General features: G+C 39.6%; 1 protein-coding gene across 3 annotated transcripts in view; it reads right to left on the reverse strand.

The window, feature by feature from the left end:
* ERICH6B (glutamate rich 6B) overlaps positions 1–20273 on the reverse strand; it is a 99248-nt gene that overhangs the window by 13282 nt on the left and 65693 nt on the right. For all 3 annotated transcript variants that reach the window (XM_072617200.1, XM_072617201.1, XM_072617199.1), the window contains 3 exons: positions 18129–18271; positions 5577–5635; positions 1994–2139 (listed from right to left, as the gene is read on the reverse strand). In XM_072617200.1, the coding sequence (XP_072473301.1) occupies positions 1994–2139; positions 5577–5635; positions 18129–18271 (348 nt within the window). The remainder of the gene's footprint in view (positions 1–1993; positions 2140–5576; positions 5636–18128; positions 18272–20273) is intronic.

A 20273-nucleotide genomic window follows, 5' to 3' on the forward strand; every position in this document is an offset into this window, starting at 1 on the left:
ATGGATTATTTCTTTTTTCACTTTTCCCTCTGGTTCTAAGAAATCAGAATACTTTATTTTTTGGTTTTTCTTAAAATAGACTGTCTAGATTCTTTATATGATCATGGTGTTTGGATAGTATGATGACTCAATTTTTTTTCTCCTTTACGTGAGTTGTTTTTGCTATGCAATACCTTACATTTTCTTCCATTTTGTCAGTCTTTGGATGTTGTTTTCAGATTTCTTGTTTTCTCATGGCTTTTATTTGTAGTGGTTTTGTTCCTTGGGCAAGGTTTTATGCTTCTTGTCCCAAGCTGTTACTTGATTCCCTTTCCACTTCTTTCTTCCATAGTTCTCATTTCTTTTGTCTTCAAACACTCTCATTTCATTTATATAAAAAAAACATTTTAAACTCTTCTCTTTTAACTCCTGCTTCATCTCTTCCAGGAATTCTAGTTGAATTTTTGCCCGGACTGTGTTTTTCTCTGAGCTTTGCTTGTAGATATTTTGAAGTCCTTCTCTCCTTCAGGTTATATATCTTGAGCTGACCTGCTGCCAAAACAGCTCATTAAGGTGGGGTTCTTTTTTTATTTTCCCATTCTTCCAGCCTACTTCCTGACTTTAGACTTGCTATCAGGACTGGACTATACCACTTCTGGAGGGGAGGTTTGGGTTGGCCCTGTTGCTGCTTTTTTGGGGTATTAAGTGTTGGACCTCAGGGACAAATTGGGGACCTGCAAGCTTTCATTACTCCCAAAGCGGTTTGATCTAGGCCAAAGTCTGTTTACTGCTTCACCTTGGACTGAGCTCTGCAAGTTTCTGACCTGGATTTGAGTTCTTGAAAGAACAGACTGATGCTACATTCAGCCCATGTCAGTCAGCTGGAAAGCTCTGTTTCTTCAGAGTAGCAGAATTGTAGGCTCCCCTTTGGTCTTGGTCTGGGATTCCTTCCCTGGTTATTCTTCTGCAGGCTGGGTTTTATACTGAAAATGAGATCCTCCCCTGAGCTGGGATCTGAACCACACCCCTGCTAGTGCTGCTGACTTCCTTTCTGAACTTTCTCCTTTCTTGATACATGATCCAGGTCCTTCCTGCTTGAGAATGCCACCCTAGCCTCCTTTCAGGTCTCCTTTACAGTCTGACCTGAATCTGTCACCTGGAAGAGGGCAGTGGGTGACAAAGCTGTCAGTTCACATCTGTCTCTGTAAGGGTACCCTGGTGTGGGTTTGGCAGTGTCCTCATGCTCTGGTGCATGGCTTCTCCTTGGGTACTGGTGCCTGTCTCTTTCTATGCCAAGGTGGGCTGGATAAATGACACTGTAACTTTTTCTGAATTTCTCCATCAGGATTCAGTCTGTTATGTTTCCTAGATCTGTTTAGAGGAATTTTTTGGAAGGGGTAGGGCACTGATTCCTACCTCTCTGTCATCTTTCTCTTTCCTGATTAACTTTTAGAGACCTATTTTGCTCTATGTTCTGTAAGGTCCAAGCTCCCAGATCCTGTCATCTCACTGGTGAAATGACAGCTGCCACAAGCCAACCCTTCATCTGAAAATGGTCTACATCAAACCCAGGTCCCCAATGGCTTTGTGCCTTTGACTGGATGACATATTTCAGTCCTCATCAGGTTTCCAATGACAGCTGGACCATAGAGTCAAGGGAGGCCTCATTTGGCTCTATCTCTGACTGCATCTGTCCATACCCTCCTATTCTGTGCTTGGCTGTCCCAGTAAGTCATTTTTGTCTGTTTCAGAGTCTTTACTTCACCAAATTCAACCCTAAACTTGTGCTAGTTTTTATCATTCCTTGATAAGTATGGACAGAATTCTGCCTTTATTTTTTTTTATTTTTTTAAATTTATTAATTAGTTAATTTTTAGTTTTCAGCATTCACTTCCATGAGCTTTTGAGTTTTAAATTGTCTCCATCTCTCTCCTCTCTCTCCTCCCCACAGAGTTCTGCCTTTAGCAGATTAACCTGTGCAAAGCAATGAAGGAATTCCAATATTATTGCCTACCTTAGTAACTTCTTCTAACCACTCTTCATCCATTTCTACCAATTCATGGACAGAGGGAACAGGAGATTCTTCTGGAACGGGGATTACACGATAGTCTTCTATATTTATCTCATCTGTATAATTTGCTAGAACTGTTGGGGTGGGCCCTGTGATGGAGGAAGAATAAGACTTAGTGAAACTTTCCTGGGTTTGGAAAAAGGAACAGGATCCCTCAGCCAATACTTCCTAAGCTCATCGATTTGGAGCTTGGAATGGACTTCAGAGGTCATCTAGTTCCATCCCCCATTTTGTAGCTGAGGTAACTGGGGCACAGATTAAATGAATTGCACAGAGTTACACAGTTAACAAATGCCCAAGGTAAGATTTGAACCCAGGGCCCTTGACTCCTGAAAACTTTTCCATCTGTTATATTTTTTTCTGAGGCACCTATATGAGATAATGATCAGCAGCAACTTGAGGCTTAAGGAGAATTTAAGAGCCTTATTTGTTTTCAGGGTAGGTTTGAGTTTATTTGCTGCAGTTACTTGGCAAAAACTAATCAGAACAAGTATTTTTTAATATTTTGTTGATGCTTTTTTTAATACTGCTTCTAACATCTCCATTCTCTCTTTATGTTCAGTTCCCCCCTATTTTGGCTACTTGCCTTCTGGCTACAGACATACTCCTGTCCCCCCAAAACCCCTCCCATTTGATCCATTCATCCCCACTAGATGTTGCCCTATGTCTCTCTTTCCTTTCATGGCTAAATTCCTTGAGAAAACTATGCACAATTGGTGTAAACTCTCTTTTCACTCTCTTCTAAACTCTCTGCAGTTTGACTTAATTAATGATGTCACTACTGATCTAGATGAGTAATTAATAGTTAATTAGCTAATGATGAGTTACCAATGATCTCTTAATTGCAAAATCTAATGGCTTTCTCCACAATCCTCATCCTCCTTGACCTCTCCATGGCTTTTGACCCTGTTAATCACCTCTCTTCTCCTTGGTACTCTTTTCTCCCTAGGTTTTAGTGATACTCTCATTTCCTAGTTATTTCACCTTTCTGACTTCTTTTCATTCTTCTTTATTGAATCTTTATCCAGGTCATACACATTAACTGTGAGTATCCTCCAAATATCTGTCCTGGGCCTTGTCTTCTCTCTATATGGTCTAGCTTGGTATTCTCATCAACTCTTATAGATTAAATCAATATCTCAATACAGATAATTCTAAGATCTATTTATTCATCCCTAACATTTCTCCCGATCTCCAGCTGCCTGGGGTCCATGTCTAGTTGCTCTGATCTATATCTGGCCACTGGACCAAGATGGCTCCAGAGAAGAAAGTGAGACTGGTGACTTTGCATAGTCCTGCCTCACTTAAATCCAATTCACTTGCAAGTCATGGCATCACCTTCCTGATGTCATGGTCCTCTTTGAGAAGAAAAGACAAACACCACCAACACCAGGTGCCTATTGAACATCTCAAACTGGATGTCCCATAGAAACTTCAAATTCAACCTGTCCAAAGCAGAGCTCCTTATCTTTCCTTCTACATCTTTCCTTCCTGTATAGGTTCTCTTCTTTCCACTCACATAGCTGCTACCCTCACTCAGGCCTTCACCTCCTCACTCCTGGACTATCGTGACAGCCTGCTGGTTGGTCTTCCTGCTTCAACTTTCTCTCCACTGGAGTGCTGTCTCTCCTAATCTCTGCCTCCTGGCTTCCCTGGCTTCCTTCAAGAATTGACTGAAATCTTACCTTCTGCAAGAGGCTTTTTCAGCAGTTTCCCCCCGCCCCGCCCCACCCCCACTCCTTGGAGGCCTTCATTACTTTCCATTTACTCTGCACATGTCTTGTATGTACCCAATTCTTTGTATGTTGTCTCTTCCATTGGAATGGGAGCTTGTTGAGGACTAAGGCCATGTTTTCAACCCCCCCCCCCTTTCTTTTAAACACTCCAGTGCTTAGCATATAGTAAGAGTTTAATAAATGCTTGTTGACTGTCTCTTCCTGAAGACTGCCCCTTGTAACAAATAAAAGTACACTCAAACAAACAAATTAATGGAGGCTGCGTTCATAAATCAGAGCAATAATTATAATATATATAATATAATATAATTATATAATGTATAAAATCAGAATAGAATAATAAGTTATTATATGCTATAAAAATATAATATATTGTATAATAAATTTATCTATAATAATATATAATACGTAATGATCTTTCCGCAATATTCACCCATCTCTTGCCTCCCCCTCTTTCACCTGAGAACACTGATGCTGAGGGTACCACTATTTTCACAGTTATCCCTGTCGGTAATCTAGGTATCATCCTTGAATTCTTACTTTCTTCTACTTCCCATATCCTATCTGTGATAAGAGCTGTCAATTTTACCTTTGTAACATCTTTCATGTATGTTCCCTTCGCTTTTCTGACACTTGCTTCCACCTTGGTATAAGCTCTTATCACCTCACTCTTGGACTGTTGCAAAATCCATGGGTTGATCTATCTGCCTCAAATCTCTTCCCACTCCAGTCCGTTGTCCACTTAATGACCAAAGTGGTCTTCTTAAAGAGCAGGTCTGACCATGTCACACCCTGCCTCCCCTCCCAATTCAATAAACTTCAGTGGCTCCCAATCACCTTTCAGGATCAAATATAAAATTCTTTCATTGGCGTTCAAAGCCCTTCATAACCTTGACCTTCCTTCTTTTCTGATTTGATGTCTTACACTCTCCCACGAATTCTTTGATTCTTGTGGTTCCTTGCACAAGACGCTCCATTTCTCAGTTTTGGACATTTTTATTGATCGTTCCTCATGCCTAGAATGCTCTCTTCCTTATCGCTGCCTCCTGGTTTCCTTCAAGTCCCAGGTAAAACCTCACCTTCTAAGAGGAAGCCTTTCCTGCTTGGCATCATTCTACAGGAGATAATCCATCCTTCTTCCCATTGACTATCTTGAATTTATTCTCTGTGTAGCATGTCTGCAAGTGTGTTATCTCCCTGGTTAGACTGTGCGCTCCTTGAAGAAAGGATTATCTTTTGCTTTCTTTGTATCACCAGTGCTTAATACAGTTTGCCAAGTCTTGTCAAATCTACCTGCATGGCCTTTGACGTCAGTCTCCCTCTTTCTATGCTTGGGGCTACCACCATAGGCTGGTTCCTCTTTACCTTTTACTTAGACTATTGTGATAGCCTCCTAATTGTGCTCCCTGCCTCAAGCCTCTCCACCCTCTAATCCAAGTTCCACACAACTAAAGGGATTTTCCTAAAGACCACGTCTGATCATGTTGTTCACTGATTAACTGATTGACAGTCTCAGATAAATCACTGGCACCCATGGCCTACTGACAAAGCTCTTTTCACCTACCCGCAACTTCATCTTGTTGACATGATTCCCAGGGCTCCATATAGTCAGTTTTTTGCTGATCCTAGGTTAGTGTTTCTCTTGGGAAGCTTAGCTACTTACGTTTATTTGTTAGTATCCTTGACAGCCAAAGCTAGAGAGCTTTGTTTACAGGGGCCAGTTCGACCAAACCCCTTACATGCCTTGGGTGTGACAGACTCTATTTACTTAGAAAAGCAGAACTACTCACTTCTTCTCTTCAGAATCCGTCTAAAAACATCCTTGTATCTTTCAAAATTGGTTTTAAACCTAAAAGAAACATATGCAGGTTTTAAAAATGCTGATTAAATTTGTTTTAATATTTTATAGCATATGGCCTAGACATTCTGAGAATAATTTAAAGCTTCACAACCCTAGAGATTATCATTCTATACATTAGTGTCCTTAGATAAATGAAAGAATGGCTTTCTTTCTTTTTTCTCTTTCTTCCTTCCCTTTTCTTCTTCCTTTCCTTCCTCCTTCTTCTCCCTCCTTTTTTTCTTTTCTTTTTTCTTTCTTTCTCTCTTCATGTTTGTTTCTTTCTCTCCTTCCTTCCTTCCTTCCTTCCTTCCTTCCTTCCTTCCTTCCTTCCTTCCTTCCTTCCTTCCTTCCTTCCTTCCTTCCTTCCTTCCTTTCTTTCTTTCTCCCAAGACTGTAAATAAGTAGCTGTCATTAATACCTTTAATGGTGGAATAAAAATTTATGATACAAATGGATTAAGATTAGAAAAAAAGTTCTGTTTTTGATGACTTTCATTACAGAAATAAAATAAACACTTTGGATTTAGATACATTTGAAAGTATCAAGAGTATTCTGTAAAGTTACCAGGGCAATAGAGTGGATAGTAAGAAAATGGGAAAAGAACTCTTATCTAGGAACTAGTCATAGAAGAAAATGAAACTACAAATGTGAATTGGAAAAAATAAGCCACAAAAAGTAAAGCAACCTCCCCATTATCCAGGGCCAGACAATGTCGTGGATTATCCTAAGGCTCTCTCTCTTTTTTATTTTGCTTTATCCCTTTGAAATTTTTCTCATTTCACTGGCACCTGCAGCAGAAAGTAGGTCAAGAAGGGCCTTGAAATGCAAATGAACGCATTAATGCTTTTTATTAGAAATTCCGATAAAAAGTATGGTATAGATCAGGTTTAAACAGTGGCTAAAATAGGGTTTTGAGATTCTTTGTGGGTTTGAGTTGTTCACTCCTGTAATTACAATAGCAGGTATATAATCCAGTCAAGCTGTGTGATGAGGAAGGCAGCAGCTGCAGCCAATAGCACCAGAGGTGACACCTGAGATTATTCCATACTAAAGTTGTCTGCAGCTAGTACACAGAAGCAGGGAGAAGCAGGGTTTCTTCTGAAGATCTTGGGAACCTAGACCTCATGCTGTATATGGGGTCATCTGTAGGATAAGAGATCTAAGTAATTCTCCCTTGGAGTCCTCAATGCTGTGAGGATTCTCCAAGGATCTCAAGCTCTGCTGCAGTTACCTAAGGGACTTGGACAGAATGCCAAAGGAGTTTAGCCATGATAAATTTGTGTGGCAAGTTGAGAAGAGCTATATCCTTGACAGTAGCATCAAGAACCCTTCTGTCTCCTTTACCTTGGGTCCATGTTAGAGTTAGGAGATCAGTCCCCTGAGCCTGGATAACTGATAATTGAACTAAAACAAAAACAAATCTGCAAATGTAAGATGCCAAGAAAATATTTAATTTACTGAGAAATAATCCTATTTTGAAATTTAAATTTAAAAGCCACACAAAATAAATAACATAGGATGTTATTGTTCATACTTCGTTCTTGAAGAGGACCAGTGACATCACAAGGATAATGTCTTGACTTGCAAATTTGGATTTAAGTGAGGCAGGGTTGTACAAAGTCATCAGCCTCACTTTCTCCTCCAGGGTCATTGGAATCCAGTGGCAAGACATGTCAGGATAACTAGCAGAGTCCCCCTCATTCTTTAGAGAAGAGATGAGATCATCTAATAAAAGTGAATGTGGAAAACTAGCTATACATGTAATCAGAAAAAAATAAAATACTATTAAGTAGGAGGGAAAAAAGAGAAGAGATAAGAGCTAGTGAGATTGTGGCATATAATTTATAAGTAGCAAGGCTGGAATTGGAAAACTTGTCCCCTGACTCCAGGTTCAACTCCCTTCCCTTGCTGTGTGATATTGCCTCAATATTATCCATTGAAAGGCAAACAGTATGGAAGAGAATTAGAAAGCACATGAAAAGCAATGAAAAGAATTGAATATATTTAGCCTAGAGGAGAGAAGATTGGGAAGAGACATGAATTCAGTCATCATATATCTTACAGGCTGTTGCATACAAGAAAGATTAGACTTATTTCTGCTTGGTCATAGATGGCACAGTATATAGAGTGCCAAGCATGAAGTCAGGAAGATTCAAATCTGACCTCAGACACTTCTTATCTGTGTGACCCTGGGCAAGTCACTTAACTTTGTTTGCCTCAGTTCCTCATCTGTTAAATATGCTGGAGAAGAAAATGGCAAACCACTCTAGTATCTTTGCCAAGAAAACCCCTAACAGGGTCACAAAGAGTTGGACATGAGTGAACAACAAAACCTAGACGGCAGAATGAAGATCAATGGGTAGAAATTTGGCTCTAACATTTTCTAACAATTAGAGCTGTTCAAATATTAGCCAAACTGCTTTGGGACATGGTGAGTACCCTCTTCTTTTTCTTTGGGGGACAAGTCAATTGGGGTGGGGTGACTTGCCTAGGGTCACACAGCTGGTAAGCGTTATGTCTGAGACCAAATTTGAACTCAGGTCCTCAATTCTGGGGCTGGTGCTCTATCCACTGAGCCATCTAGCTGCCCTGTGAGTGTCCTCTTAATGAAGGTCTTCAAGTGAAGGCTTGTATGGTCCCTTGTTACAGGGATGTCACAGTAAATTCCTATTCAGGTTGGGGGTGAATAAGGGATTTTTGAAATCCCTCTCAGCTATGAATTTTTGTGAATTGAAGACCATATCTCTAGATTTTGCAGGCTTTCTCTGTGCTTTTGAAGACAGATTCTCTGTAAATGGGCCTAAATGGAGATGAGAGGAGGTCCTGTGATGACCCATATTTGAGGTTCAAAGTTTACATTACTTAAAGAAAAGTTAATAATCGAATTCACCATAACATCAGAAAGCTAATAGCCTTTACTAGAAAATAGTTGCATCCTTTCTGTATTAGTTTACTTTCCTAAGAATGCTAATCTTTTTTCATTGATGCTTCATGCTTAACAAAGGAGGAACAGAGAATGGAAGGATTCTTGGCTCCCTGTCTCCATGACAATTTTTATTTTATTTGTAATTACTTTTCTTGGGACTAAAATAATTTCCTAGGCTGTCATTCTATTTAGAGAAATGCGTGTGGAGGGAGGGTGACTGTATGTAGAAAGTAAGGGAGAGGAGGACAAAGCATCAGGAACTAAAGGGAGCTAGTCAAATGAGGTCACTCTGATTTGATTGAAGAGGATGCAGAAGCTGAGATTCATTTGACACAGGCTGATATAGTAGACAGAGTGTTGAGCTCCCAGTTAGGAAAATTGGGGTTCAAATCCCAACTTAGAGGTGCTAGTAAGCAACCCCAATCTTCCTGACTGTGTGACTCTGAGCAAATAATTTTAAACCTTCCTGTGCCTCAGTTTCCCCATTTGTAAAGTGGGGGTAATAGCATCTTCTTTCCAGGACTGTTGTGAGACTCAAATGGGATAGCATCAAATATTTTTTAGAAATTTAAGTGCTGGATAATTCCAAATATCACTCTCAATAGTTTTTTTAAAAAAAGAACAACAATAAAACCCAGATTATGTTTTCTAACATTTTCATCTGGGGAAAATAAGTAAAAATGAGTATTAAAGGCAATATTGATGGAAAAAAGGAGGTGGCATAAAAAAGTTGGAGGCAGGAGTCAGTACACGTATGCATATAAAGGATTAGGGTAATCCCACACTTGCCTTGTTGGCAACTGAAATAATGGCAGTGCCCTTTATTCACACTATCTCCCCTCCCCTTTCCGGTTGAACACTCCTGTGGACTCTGGGGAGGGAAGTCATCTCTTGACATTTTTGTGGTTGTTTAATCAGTTTTTGGAGTTATATCCAACTCTCCATGAGTTTTGGCGGATTTCTTGGCAAAGATTCTGGAGTGATTTGCCATTTCCTTCTCCAGTTCATTTTACAGATGAGAAAACTGAGGCAAACAGGGCTAAATGACTTGCCCAGGGTCACACAGTAAGTGCTAGTAAGTATCTGAGGCTGGATTTGAACTCAGGAAAATGAGTCTTCCTGACTTCAGACCCAGCACTCTATACACTACAGCGCCACCTAGCTGCCCTTCTCTTGCTTATGGACTCCATACCATGGCTTCTGATAAGGGGACCATTTCTTAGTTATTCCATCTAGCCTCCTTCTTCCCTTTAAACCTATGACCAAATTTATCAACGAGTAAGCAGCAAAATGGAGTAATTTAATTTTCATTTTTTCCCCTTTTCCTCTAAAGTTTCAACAAATTTAAAAAATGTGTGAAAGACATCCAAAAAAGTTTTTTTAAAGAAGGGAAAAAAACTTTAAAAAAGTCTTGGATACTGAACAGGTAACTCACCGAATCCTGAATAATTAAAAGTTACCTGGGCTTTATGGGGACTCAACAGTATTCCTTGAGGGGAAATGTAGCAAAGCTAATCGAAAGTGGAAGGGGCTGTGGTACTGGCCTCGCAAATGGTTAGGTGATTCAGTAGAAGACCACAGGAAACTGAAAGGGGAACCACTGGCTCAAAGCTAGAAAGGACCATAGACTTCATCTAGTTCAGTCCTCTCATCTTATAGATGAGAAGAAAACTGAGGTCAGGTCAGTTGTTTTCCCTCCCAGGGGAGAGTGGCAGAGTATCTTCCAGTCCTCAAATTAATTTCACTTGAACCTCTGGAAGGTCCAACTCCAAGTCCAACTCCAAGAATAATTTTCATCTGGGAGGGCTGCCCTTATTAAAAGCAAATTGAAGGTCTGTGAATGTAGTTAATAAGGTGAATAATTAGTACGATGAGCAACACTCTGAATATGCAAACACAGCCACTGTCGCCTCTATTTACCTAGGTATCTCTATCCTATTGAATCTCACTCTAATTTTAATTTAGTTTTCATTTCCCTCAATCCCTCTCTCTCTTTATTTTTCTCCCTTTCCCTTTTATTGTGCTTCCCCACCTCCCCTTTCTCCATACAATACAGAGTGGTACCACATACTTCTCCTTTCCCCACAGCCTATTGGAATTTCCAGCAGAAATTATAAAAACAGCTGATCTTCATAGTGCTTTATTATTTAAGACTGATTACACCCATTCTGTCATTGGATCCTCACAACACAAAGCTCGTGTTACAAGCGGGATTTGAACCTCGGGTCTCTCTGGATTCCAATCTCCACAATAATTTAGAAAAAAGGAGTGTGGTGAGGCCCCAACCGAGACCCCCTCATGACCAAGGAATAGCATGGGAAAGCCTTTGCTTGTCTTAGTTGCATTCACCCCATACCCCCAACACACACACACATGAACATACAGCCTTCTTCCTTCCCTTGAGGCTACTAATAACTTCTTTTGGGACATCTCCTTTTCCACCTTTCTTCTCCCCCTCCTAATCCATTTTAACCAGGTATAATTTGAAAATATTTGCTATTGCAGTGAGGCAGAAGCAATATTGTCATCAGAGTAGACTGCACCTGGGCAGGAAGAGGAAATAGTTGAAGAGTTTGGGAAATAGAACACAAGCCTGGCATGGAGTGAGGCATGATAAAGTAGTTGGGGGAGGGGTACTTCAATTATCAGAACATCTGCTGGAGCTCTCTCTCTCTCTGCCAAAAACAGAGCTGTAAATAATTTCCTGACTTGCCTTGATGGTAATTTCATCTTCAAAGGGTGGAGAAACCAACAAGGGGAAAATTTCTATTTTGGATCAGCTTCTCACCAACAAGGAAGAACTAGTTGCTGAATTGGAACCGATGGGACCCTTGGTGGAGGTGAATGAATGACTTCATCTTAGAATTTATGACAAACAAGGAGAGAAAGACTGGGCACATCTGGAATGTATCCTAGATTTTGGGAAAGTAGATTTCAAAGGGTTCAGAGGAAAGATAGTTAGGATAGTATATATGAAATTTAACAAATTTAACAAAGGGAATTGACCCAGGAGGGATGAGTAGCTCTCAAGAATATGGTGCTGAAGATATAAGAGAAAAGAACATTCCATTGTGAAGAGAAAGAAGGAATTGTTGAAAAAATCTGATCTGGATTCACATGAACTTCTCCAAACAACCTATGTATAATAAAAATATAATAAAATCAAAATTGGGAAGAACAAAAGGAAAGACAGAAGCTGGAAGCCAAGGCAGGTAATGGAGGATGCAAAATCAGTCATGGTATGATCCTCGAAGAAAAATGGCAGCAGTGCTAAAGTTCAGCTGGAGATTTTTTTTTAGTTATTTTTATTTGTATTGTCATAAGTCTTGTGTTCCTATTTCTACCTATGTCACTCTAGATCCATTTATAGAAACTCTTGTATTTCTCTAAATATCTCATTACATTCACGTAGCACATTTTATTTGTTTTTTTCCCAGTTGATGAGCACCTATTTTGTTCTCAGCTCTTTGCTACCATACTTTACCTAGATTTTCATAAAACAAATGATTCTATTATAATACACAAGATGGTGAGATTGGGGTGTGCTCTGAGAAACCATTTGTTGAATTCAGATTTAGTTGAACCCAAAGAATCATCATTAAGAGTTCAATGAAAACTTGAAAGATCCTTAGCAAAGCACCCCAAAGATCTGTACAGTTTTAACATGTTTATAAATGTCTTAGATATGGGAGTAGAAGACATTCTTATCAAGTTTCTAGATGATACAAAGCTGAAAGCTAATGTGCTTCAACAAGATCTTTACAAATAAATTCAATTTTTAAAAGTGTTGAGGTCTATACTCAAGCTCAATGTGAGCCAGGGGTTTGATATGGTGGCCCCCAAATTTAATATAATTTTAGGCTCTTTGGGGAGATATAGTGATTAGGACCAGGGAGAAGAATGATAGTCCAATGTACTTTGTCCTGCTCAGATACATCTAGAGTATCGTGTTCCATTCTGGGTCCCATATTTTAGGAATGTCTTTAATAAAATGGAGAATGCTCAGAGGAAATTCAAATGGAATTAAGAGACTACAGTTCTGGGAGGATTAGTGAAGTTTTAGAAGTCATCCACATAGATGTGGTAATTAAAGCCATGAGAGTAAATTAGGTTTCCTCCGGAGACCATGTAAGAGAGAGATTTCTGTGACTGATTCATGAAGGCCCTTAGCCTAAGGAGAGGTTGTAACCTATTCTGGGCTGGTGTATATGACAGCTGTAGGGGGTGGATGAAAACTTCCTGGTGTGGTGAAATTAAAGAATGCTACAACTGGAAAATCCTTGGGTGAGTAGGTCAGAGTTTCTATTGATGAGACAAAGTTAGTAACTGTGATATGTCATGCAACAGAAAGGTCAGAGGTAAAAAGCATTGGAGTAGAAATAGGGTCAAAACTTGGGTTCATAAAGTCTGAGTTGCCTCTCAAGAAGTGAGATTCAGCCACAAGTCCAATGTACTTGGGGAACTGAGGGAGTTTTGGAAGTCAAGTATCTTTGTTTTATCTAACCATTGTTTTGCCCCTGCCTCTTTCCGTCAGTCCTTAGCCCAACGTGCTGTATAGAGTAAATGCTTAGTCAATGTTGTTGCATGAATGAAAGAAACTGACTGAACTGGAACTGTGAGGAGCTTTGAGGGCACAGGAATGCAAGCAGACTGGGGAGATTTGGCCTGAGGTTATGAAGGGTAAGGCAGGGCCCAGAGTGGGACACAATGCTGCTGCGGGGGAAGGCAGGAGGGACATGATAAAGCCAGGGCTCTTCTCTAGTGCTTAATTAGCACAGTGCCTGGTGAAGAGTAGACTCTTCATGAATGCATGTTGACTAGCTCCTCAAAAGAAACAAAATAAGAATTCAGAGAGTTTAACCGAGTTTATCAGTCTAACTAAGTCATATTATCTTGAGAACGTTTGTTGATGACACCAAAAAACAAGATAGAAATATAAAATGGAATAGATAAGGCTGCATTTCTAGAATGCTCTATTATCATCCTGATGATATAATAGTGTTACTACTACATTGGTATATTGCCATCTCAGGATCTGATGTGATATGGCAAGAAGGAACAACGGCAATGAAGTTGAAGTTGGGAAGGGTAGCGACACTTATCAAATATGAAGGAAATCTGTTTTGTAGATTATATGATTTTGAATGTACTAAAGATTCACCCTTTGCTGTATGTCTCAATATTGAGCCCATATAGCCTGGTGGCATAATGGATAGAGTGATGGAGTTTGAGTCAGGAATACTTGAGTTCAAATCATTCTTTAGACACTCACTGTGTGACTGGGCAAATCACTTAACCTGTAAAGGTCTCCCTCAGTTTCCTTAATTATAAAATGAAAGAGGCAAGACTCAGTGGCCTCTAAGGTCCCTTCTGGCTCTAAATCTCTAATACTATGACTTAACTCTCCAATTTCAAGTGGTTAAAAGATTAGATAATATGGAACAGAGATCTGTAGTATGGGCATTTCTTAGGTGGTACCATGGGATTCCTTATGAATCACTGCTAGCAATAGGCTAAGCACTTTGATAAGGAATCTGCAACAGAGAGTACACAGTGAAATTCTTCTAGTTACAAATGACAGTAAGTCCTTCTGGATAATGCCACTTTAAGCAGAAGGCTTTCCAAAGTTTCTGTGCAGGGTGGAGCCAAGATGGAGGATTAGAGGCAGCCACCCACTAAACTCTTCTAATATTCTCCTCCAAAAACTTTAAAATAATACCTCATATCAAATTTTTGAAGAGGTAGAGATTTCAGAAGGTCAGAGTGAAATATTTTTCTAGCCTAAGAAAACTTAAGAGGTTGGCAGAAGTCTGTGACAGTAGGTTGGAGGCCTGTCTAGAGCCCAGAAACCACAACAGTAGCAGCGGAAGCAGCAGCTCACAGCCCAGAGATAGTAAGGAGGTCAGACAACTGGTCAGAAAGAGATTACAGGGAACCTTTTGCTGGCACTGGGTACAGCTGACATTGATTGGCGGCTCTACTGCTCATACACAGTTCTGGGTTACAGTTACAGGGAGGAGAGGAGCACTGATGGTCTGTCACAGGGGAGCTGGGACCCTGGTAACAGTACTCAATGAACAAGGAATGCTAGCACCTATGGCTACAGGGGACTAAGGGTCCTTCCTGTGTAAAGATCAGAATGCAGAGTAGGAGAACCCCAAGATCACATCACTTTGGAGGCACCAAAACATTCAGACCCCCAGAAATAGCTCTGAAACAGTAGTATGAAAAAGCCTGAAGCTTGGGCTAGTGTCTCCCCATCACCAGGTGAACAGTGTCCATAGTCTTATGAGCTTTAAAATAAAGTTCAAAGTTAAAAAAATAGGCCAGAAAAATGAGTGAAAAGAATTCCTTAAACTGCAGAATTGGTCAAATGGAAAAAGAGGTAGAAAATCTCACTGAAGAAAATAATTCCTTAAAAATTAGAATTTGGCAAGTGGAAACCCTTGACTCCATGAGAAACTGAGAAACAATAAAATAAAGTCCAAAGAATTAAAAAAAAGAAATTGTGAACTATCTCATCAGAAAAAAAACCTCACCTGTATAATAAATCAAGGAGAGGTAATTTAAGAATTATTGAACTACCTCAAAGTCATGATCAAAGAAAGAACATAGACAGCATATTTTAATAAATTATGAAAGAAAATTGTCTCTATATCTTAGATGCATAAGACAAAATAGAAATTGAAAGAATCCATCAATCACCTCCTGAAAGAGATCCCAAAATGAAAACCCTCAGGAATATTATAGCTAACATTATAGCTAAATTCCAGAGCTCCCAGGACAAAGAGAAAAATACTTCAAGCAGCTAGAAAGAAGCAATTTAAACATATGGATCAGAATCACACATGCTTCAGCAGCTTCCATGTTAAAGGAGCAAAAAGCTTAGAATAGGATATTCTGGAAGGCAAAGGAGTTAAAATTACAACCAAGAATAACCTACCCAGCAAAACTCAGCATAATCCTCAGGAAAAAGAAATGGGTATTTAATGAAACAGACAACTTTCAAACACTCCTGATAAAAAGACCAGAGCTGAAAAGAAAACCTGACATTCAAACACAAGACTCAATGGAGGCATAAAAAGGGAAGCATGAGAGGGTAATCATAAGGAACTCAATAAAGTTAAATTGTTTACATTCCTCTAGGGGAAGATGATACATGTAACCCCTAAGAACTTTATCACTACTAGGACAGTGAGAAGGAGTTTACATAGACAAAGGGCATGAGTGTGAGTTGACGATGTTGGAATGATCTCTCTCTCTCTTTCTCTCCCCCCCTCCCCCCCCTTCCCCATCTCCCCATGAAGGAGTGAGAAAGAGGGATGCACTGGGAGAAGGGGGAAAGGAGAGGTAGAATGGGGAAAATTTTCTCACATAAAAGAGATGTGCAAGAAAGAACTCTTATAATGGAGGGGAAAATGGGAGGGGGGTAGTGGGAAATGCTTGAACCTCACTCTCGTCAGAATTGATGAAAAGAGGAAAGAACATATATATATATATATGTATACACTCAATTATGTATATAAATATAACTTACCCTATAGAGAAACAGGAAGAGAAGAGGATAAGAGAAAGGAGGAGGAGGGATGATAAAGGGGAGGGTGGATTAAGGAAAGTAATGGTTCAAAACAAAATAGATTTGTGAGGAGAGAGAGAGAGAGAGAGAAAGAGAGAGAGAGAGAGAGAGAGAGAGAGAGACAGAGACAGAGACAGAGACAGAGACAGAGAGACAGCGAAAGACAGAGAGAGAGAGAGAGAGAGAGAGAGAGAGAGGGAGGGAGGAAGAAACAGAAGAAAATGAGATGGAGGGAAATACACAATTAGTAGTCATAACTGTGAATGTGAATGGGATGAGCTCACCCATAAAACAGAAGTGCATAGCATAATGGATTAAAAACCAGAATCCAACAGTATGTTGTTTACAAGAGACACATTGAAACAGAAAGACAAATACAGTTAAAATAAAGGGATGGAGCAGAATTTGATATGCTTTAGCTGAAATAAGAAAGGCAGAGGTAGCAATCATGATCTCAGACAAAGCAAAAGCAAAAATAGACCTAACTGAAAGAGATAATCAGGGAAATGACATTTTACTAAAATGTACTATGGACAATAAATATAAAAAATATTTGACACAAAGTTTCTCTGAGAAAGGCCTAATTTCTCATTTATAGTAAATTGAGCCAAATACATAAAAATAAGATCCATTCTTCAACTGATAAATGGTCACAGGATATAAACAGGCAGTTTTCAGAAGAAGAAACAAAGTTATCTATAGTCATATTAAAAAATGCTTGAAATCACTATGAGTAGAGCAATACAAATTAAGTTAACTCTGAGGTACCACTTCACAATGCTAAAAAATGACAAATGCTGGAGGGGATGAGGGAAAATAGGTACATAGATACACTAATGAACTGTTGGTGGATTTGTGAACTGGTACAATCGTTCTGGAGAATAATTTTAAACAATGCCCAAAGCGCTATAAAACTGTGCATACCCTTTGACCCAACAATTCCATTTCTAGGTCTTTATCCCAAAGAGATCAAACAAAAAGGAAAAGAATCTATATGTACAAAAACATTTCTAGCAGCTCTTCTTGTGGTGGCAAAGAAATGGAAATTGAGGGGATACTTAGCAACTGGGGAACAGCTGAACAAGTTGTGGTATATGATTGTGACAGAGTTCTCTTGTGCTACAAGAAATGATGAGGGAGTTGGTTTCAGAAAAACATGGCAAGATTTATATGAACTGATGCAAAGTGAAGATAACGAAAAAATTCTTTGCACTTCCAGAGAGAGAGAACTGATGAACTCTGAGTATAAAGTGAAGTATAATTTTCTCACTTTATTTTTTTTATTTTTTAAAAAATGTGGCTAATCTGGACATCTATTTACATGATTTCACATGTATCATGATACCATATGGCATACTATCTCATTGGGTGGGGTAGGGGTAGAGAAAGGAGGAGAGAATTTGGACATCAAAATTTAAAAAGAATGTTCAGAATAAATAAATAATAAATTAATTTTTTTTTTTAAAGTTTGTGTGTAAGCAGGTTGACAAGTGGTAGCTGAATCTCTGACACCTCCCTATTTACCCCCACCTGCTTCTGGCCTTTGCCATTGCCAGTGACTTTTGTGGTTTTCTGATCCATTGTTGCTTATTGTTTGTCTGAATTTCTGACCCTTATTGATTCCTTGTCTGGACCCCTAGCTTATAACTTAGTCCCGTTCTTTGGGGAACTTAACTCCTTCTGAGGCTGCCTCCCTATTTATTTCTGTTCTGTTCCTTCCAAAACTTTATTTTCTATCTGACTTCTGGATTATGCTCACTTCTTGTTCCTGGATAGTGTGCTTGTCTGTTTCTTCCCAACCCACCTGGTACTGACACATGACTTCACCTGGCTTCACTACTTACAAGTGAACTCAGAGAGATAGACTTTCCGGGCTTGACTTGGGGTGGCTGTCTGTCTGGTCTTTCAGATTTTATTAAACCATCCCTAGCCATTCACATTTCATCTTTAGTCTGGCCTGACACCTTGACTGATAATGTGAAATGTCCTCACACACTTACATGTAGGCCAGCTTTCTCCGGGTCTCTTGTTTTAGCCGAGCAGAGGGGGACACATCAATATCGAGGGCTGCCTTTTCTTCTCGCTCTAGCAATTCTTGTAGTATGCACCTAAATACAGTTTGATATGTCCTGGAACGTGATCGCTACAAGACAAGTCATTAAGCAAAAAGTCAGACTCTTCAGGAGAAGTGCTTTCCTATTTCACCTATTATGACAGTTTTGTTTTTTAAGCTTCTCAAAGGGGGCAAATTAGGCTACAGTTTGTTATTCAAGAAATTAGCTATGGAAAAATGTTCCTTCTTAGCTTTTGGGGGTCCAGAAGCTCTGTTTCTTTTAAAGAAAATGTGTTCTTTAAAGAGAATTTTCCCTCAGAGTCCCCAGAAATCTTTTTGAGAATGATCAAACTGTCTCTTTTCTCCCTTGTGGTACAGGCAGCATGGTGTAGTGACATGAGCACAGAACTGAGACTCAAGGCCATACTAGTCTTGGCTTTGCCACTGATTTGCTGTGTGACTTTAGGAAAAGTCACTTGGTCTCTCCAGGATTTTTTCTTCTCATCTGTTAAACAAAGGGTTTAGACCAGAAGTCACCTATCGATTGGCTTTTATAGACCTAAAGTTCTATTAATTCCATGAGAAGTCCTTTTCAAATGTAAACGATTGCCTAAAACTAAGATCCCCAAGCTTTTTTGATTGTGTACCCTTATCAGTAAACCATGAGCATAGCCCCAATATATGTATATTGAGTTATGAATTATATACACAGACTACTGTATTAATCATTGTGTGCATTAGAAAACTCCCAAATAGAAAATTGAAAAGGATGACATGATGTTGAAATAATATTTGATTCTAGAGGTAATAGGAGCCATTTTAATACATTAAATGGGATAGTGATGTGACAAGAGCAGTTGGGTGGTACATGGATAGAGTGTTGGACCTAGACTCAGGAAGACCTGAGTTCAGGTCCAGGCTCAGACTCTTACTAGAGTAACCTTGAGCAAGACACTTAACCCTGTTTGCTTCAGTTTCCTCATCTGTAAAATGAGCTGGTGAAGGAAATGGCAAATCACTCCAATATCTCTGCCACAAAAACCCCAAATAGGGTCAAAAAGAGTTGAACATGATGGGGAAAAGACTGAACAACATCAACAAAGGGATGTGATTAGATTTGCCCTTTTGGGAACATCACTTTGGCAGCTGTATGGAGGATGGATTTTATTGAGGAGGGACTTCAACCAGGGAAACCAATGAGGAAACTGTTAGTCCAGGAGAAAAATGATGAGGAATTGAATGAAGGTCATGGCTATGTGAGTGAAGAGGACTGATGACAAAGTGCAGAAGACAGAAAGTACAAGATTTCACAACCCACAAGCTGTGTGGGGTATAGGAGAGTGAGAGTGGAAGAATGGTTGTGCTCTCAACAGAAACAAGAAAGTTTGAAAGAGGGTTGGTTTGAGCAGAAAGAAAATGGGAAAAGATCTGTGATGTGTATTTTTTTTAAAATTTATTTATTTATTTAACTTTTAACATTCATTTTCACAAAATTTGGGGTGCCAAATTTTCTCCCCTTTTGTCCCCTCCCCCCACCCCAAAACACTGAGCATTCTAATTGCCCCTATCACCAATCTGCTCTCTCTTCTATCATCCCTTTATGCCCTTGTCCTCATCTTCTCTTTTGTCCTGTAGGGCCAAATAACTTTCTATACCCCTTTACCTGTATTTCTTATTTCCTAGTGGCAAGAACAGTACTTGACAGTTGTTCCTAAAACTTTGAGTTCCAATTTCTTTTCCTCCCTCCCTCCCCACCCCTTCCCTTTGGAAGGCAAGCAATTCAATATAGGCCAAATCTGTGTAGTTTTGCAAATGACTTCCATAATAGTCGTGTTGTATCAGACTAACTATATTTCCCTCCATCCTATCCTGCCCCCCATTACTTCTATTCTCTCTTTTGATCCCGTCCCTCCCCGTGAGTGTCAACCTCAAATTGCACCCTCCTCCCCATACCCTCCCTTCCATCGTCCCCCCCAACCCTCTTTATCCCCTTATCCCCCACTTTCCTGCATTGTAAGATAGGTTTTCATACCAAAATGAGTGTGCATTTTATTCCTTCCTTTAGTCAAATGTGATGAGAGTAAACTTCATG

This window comes from Notamacropus eugenii, chromosome 6 (genome assembly GCF_028372415.1).
Source record: "Notamacropus eugenii isolate mMacEug1 chromosome 6, mMacEug1.pri_v2, whole genome shotgun sequence".
NCBI classification, from domain to species: domain Eukaryota; kingdom Metazoa; phylum Chordata; class Mammalia; order Diprotodontia; family Macropodidae; genus Notamacropus; species Notamacropus eugenii.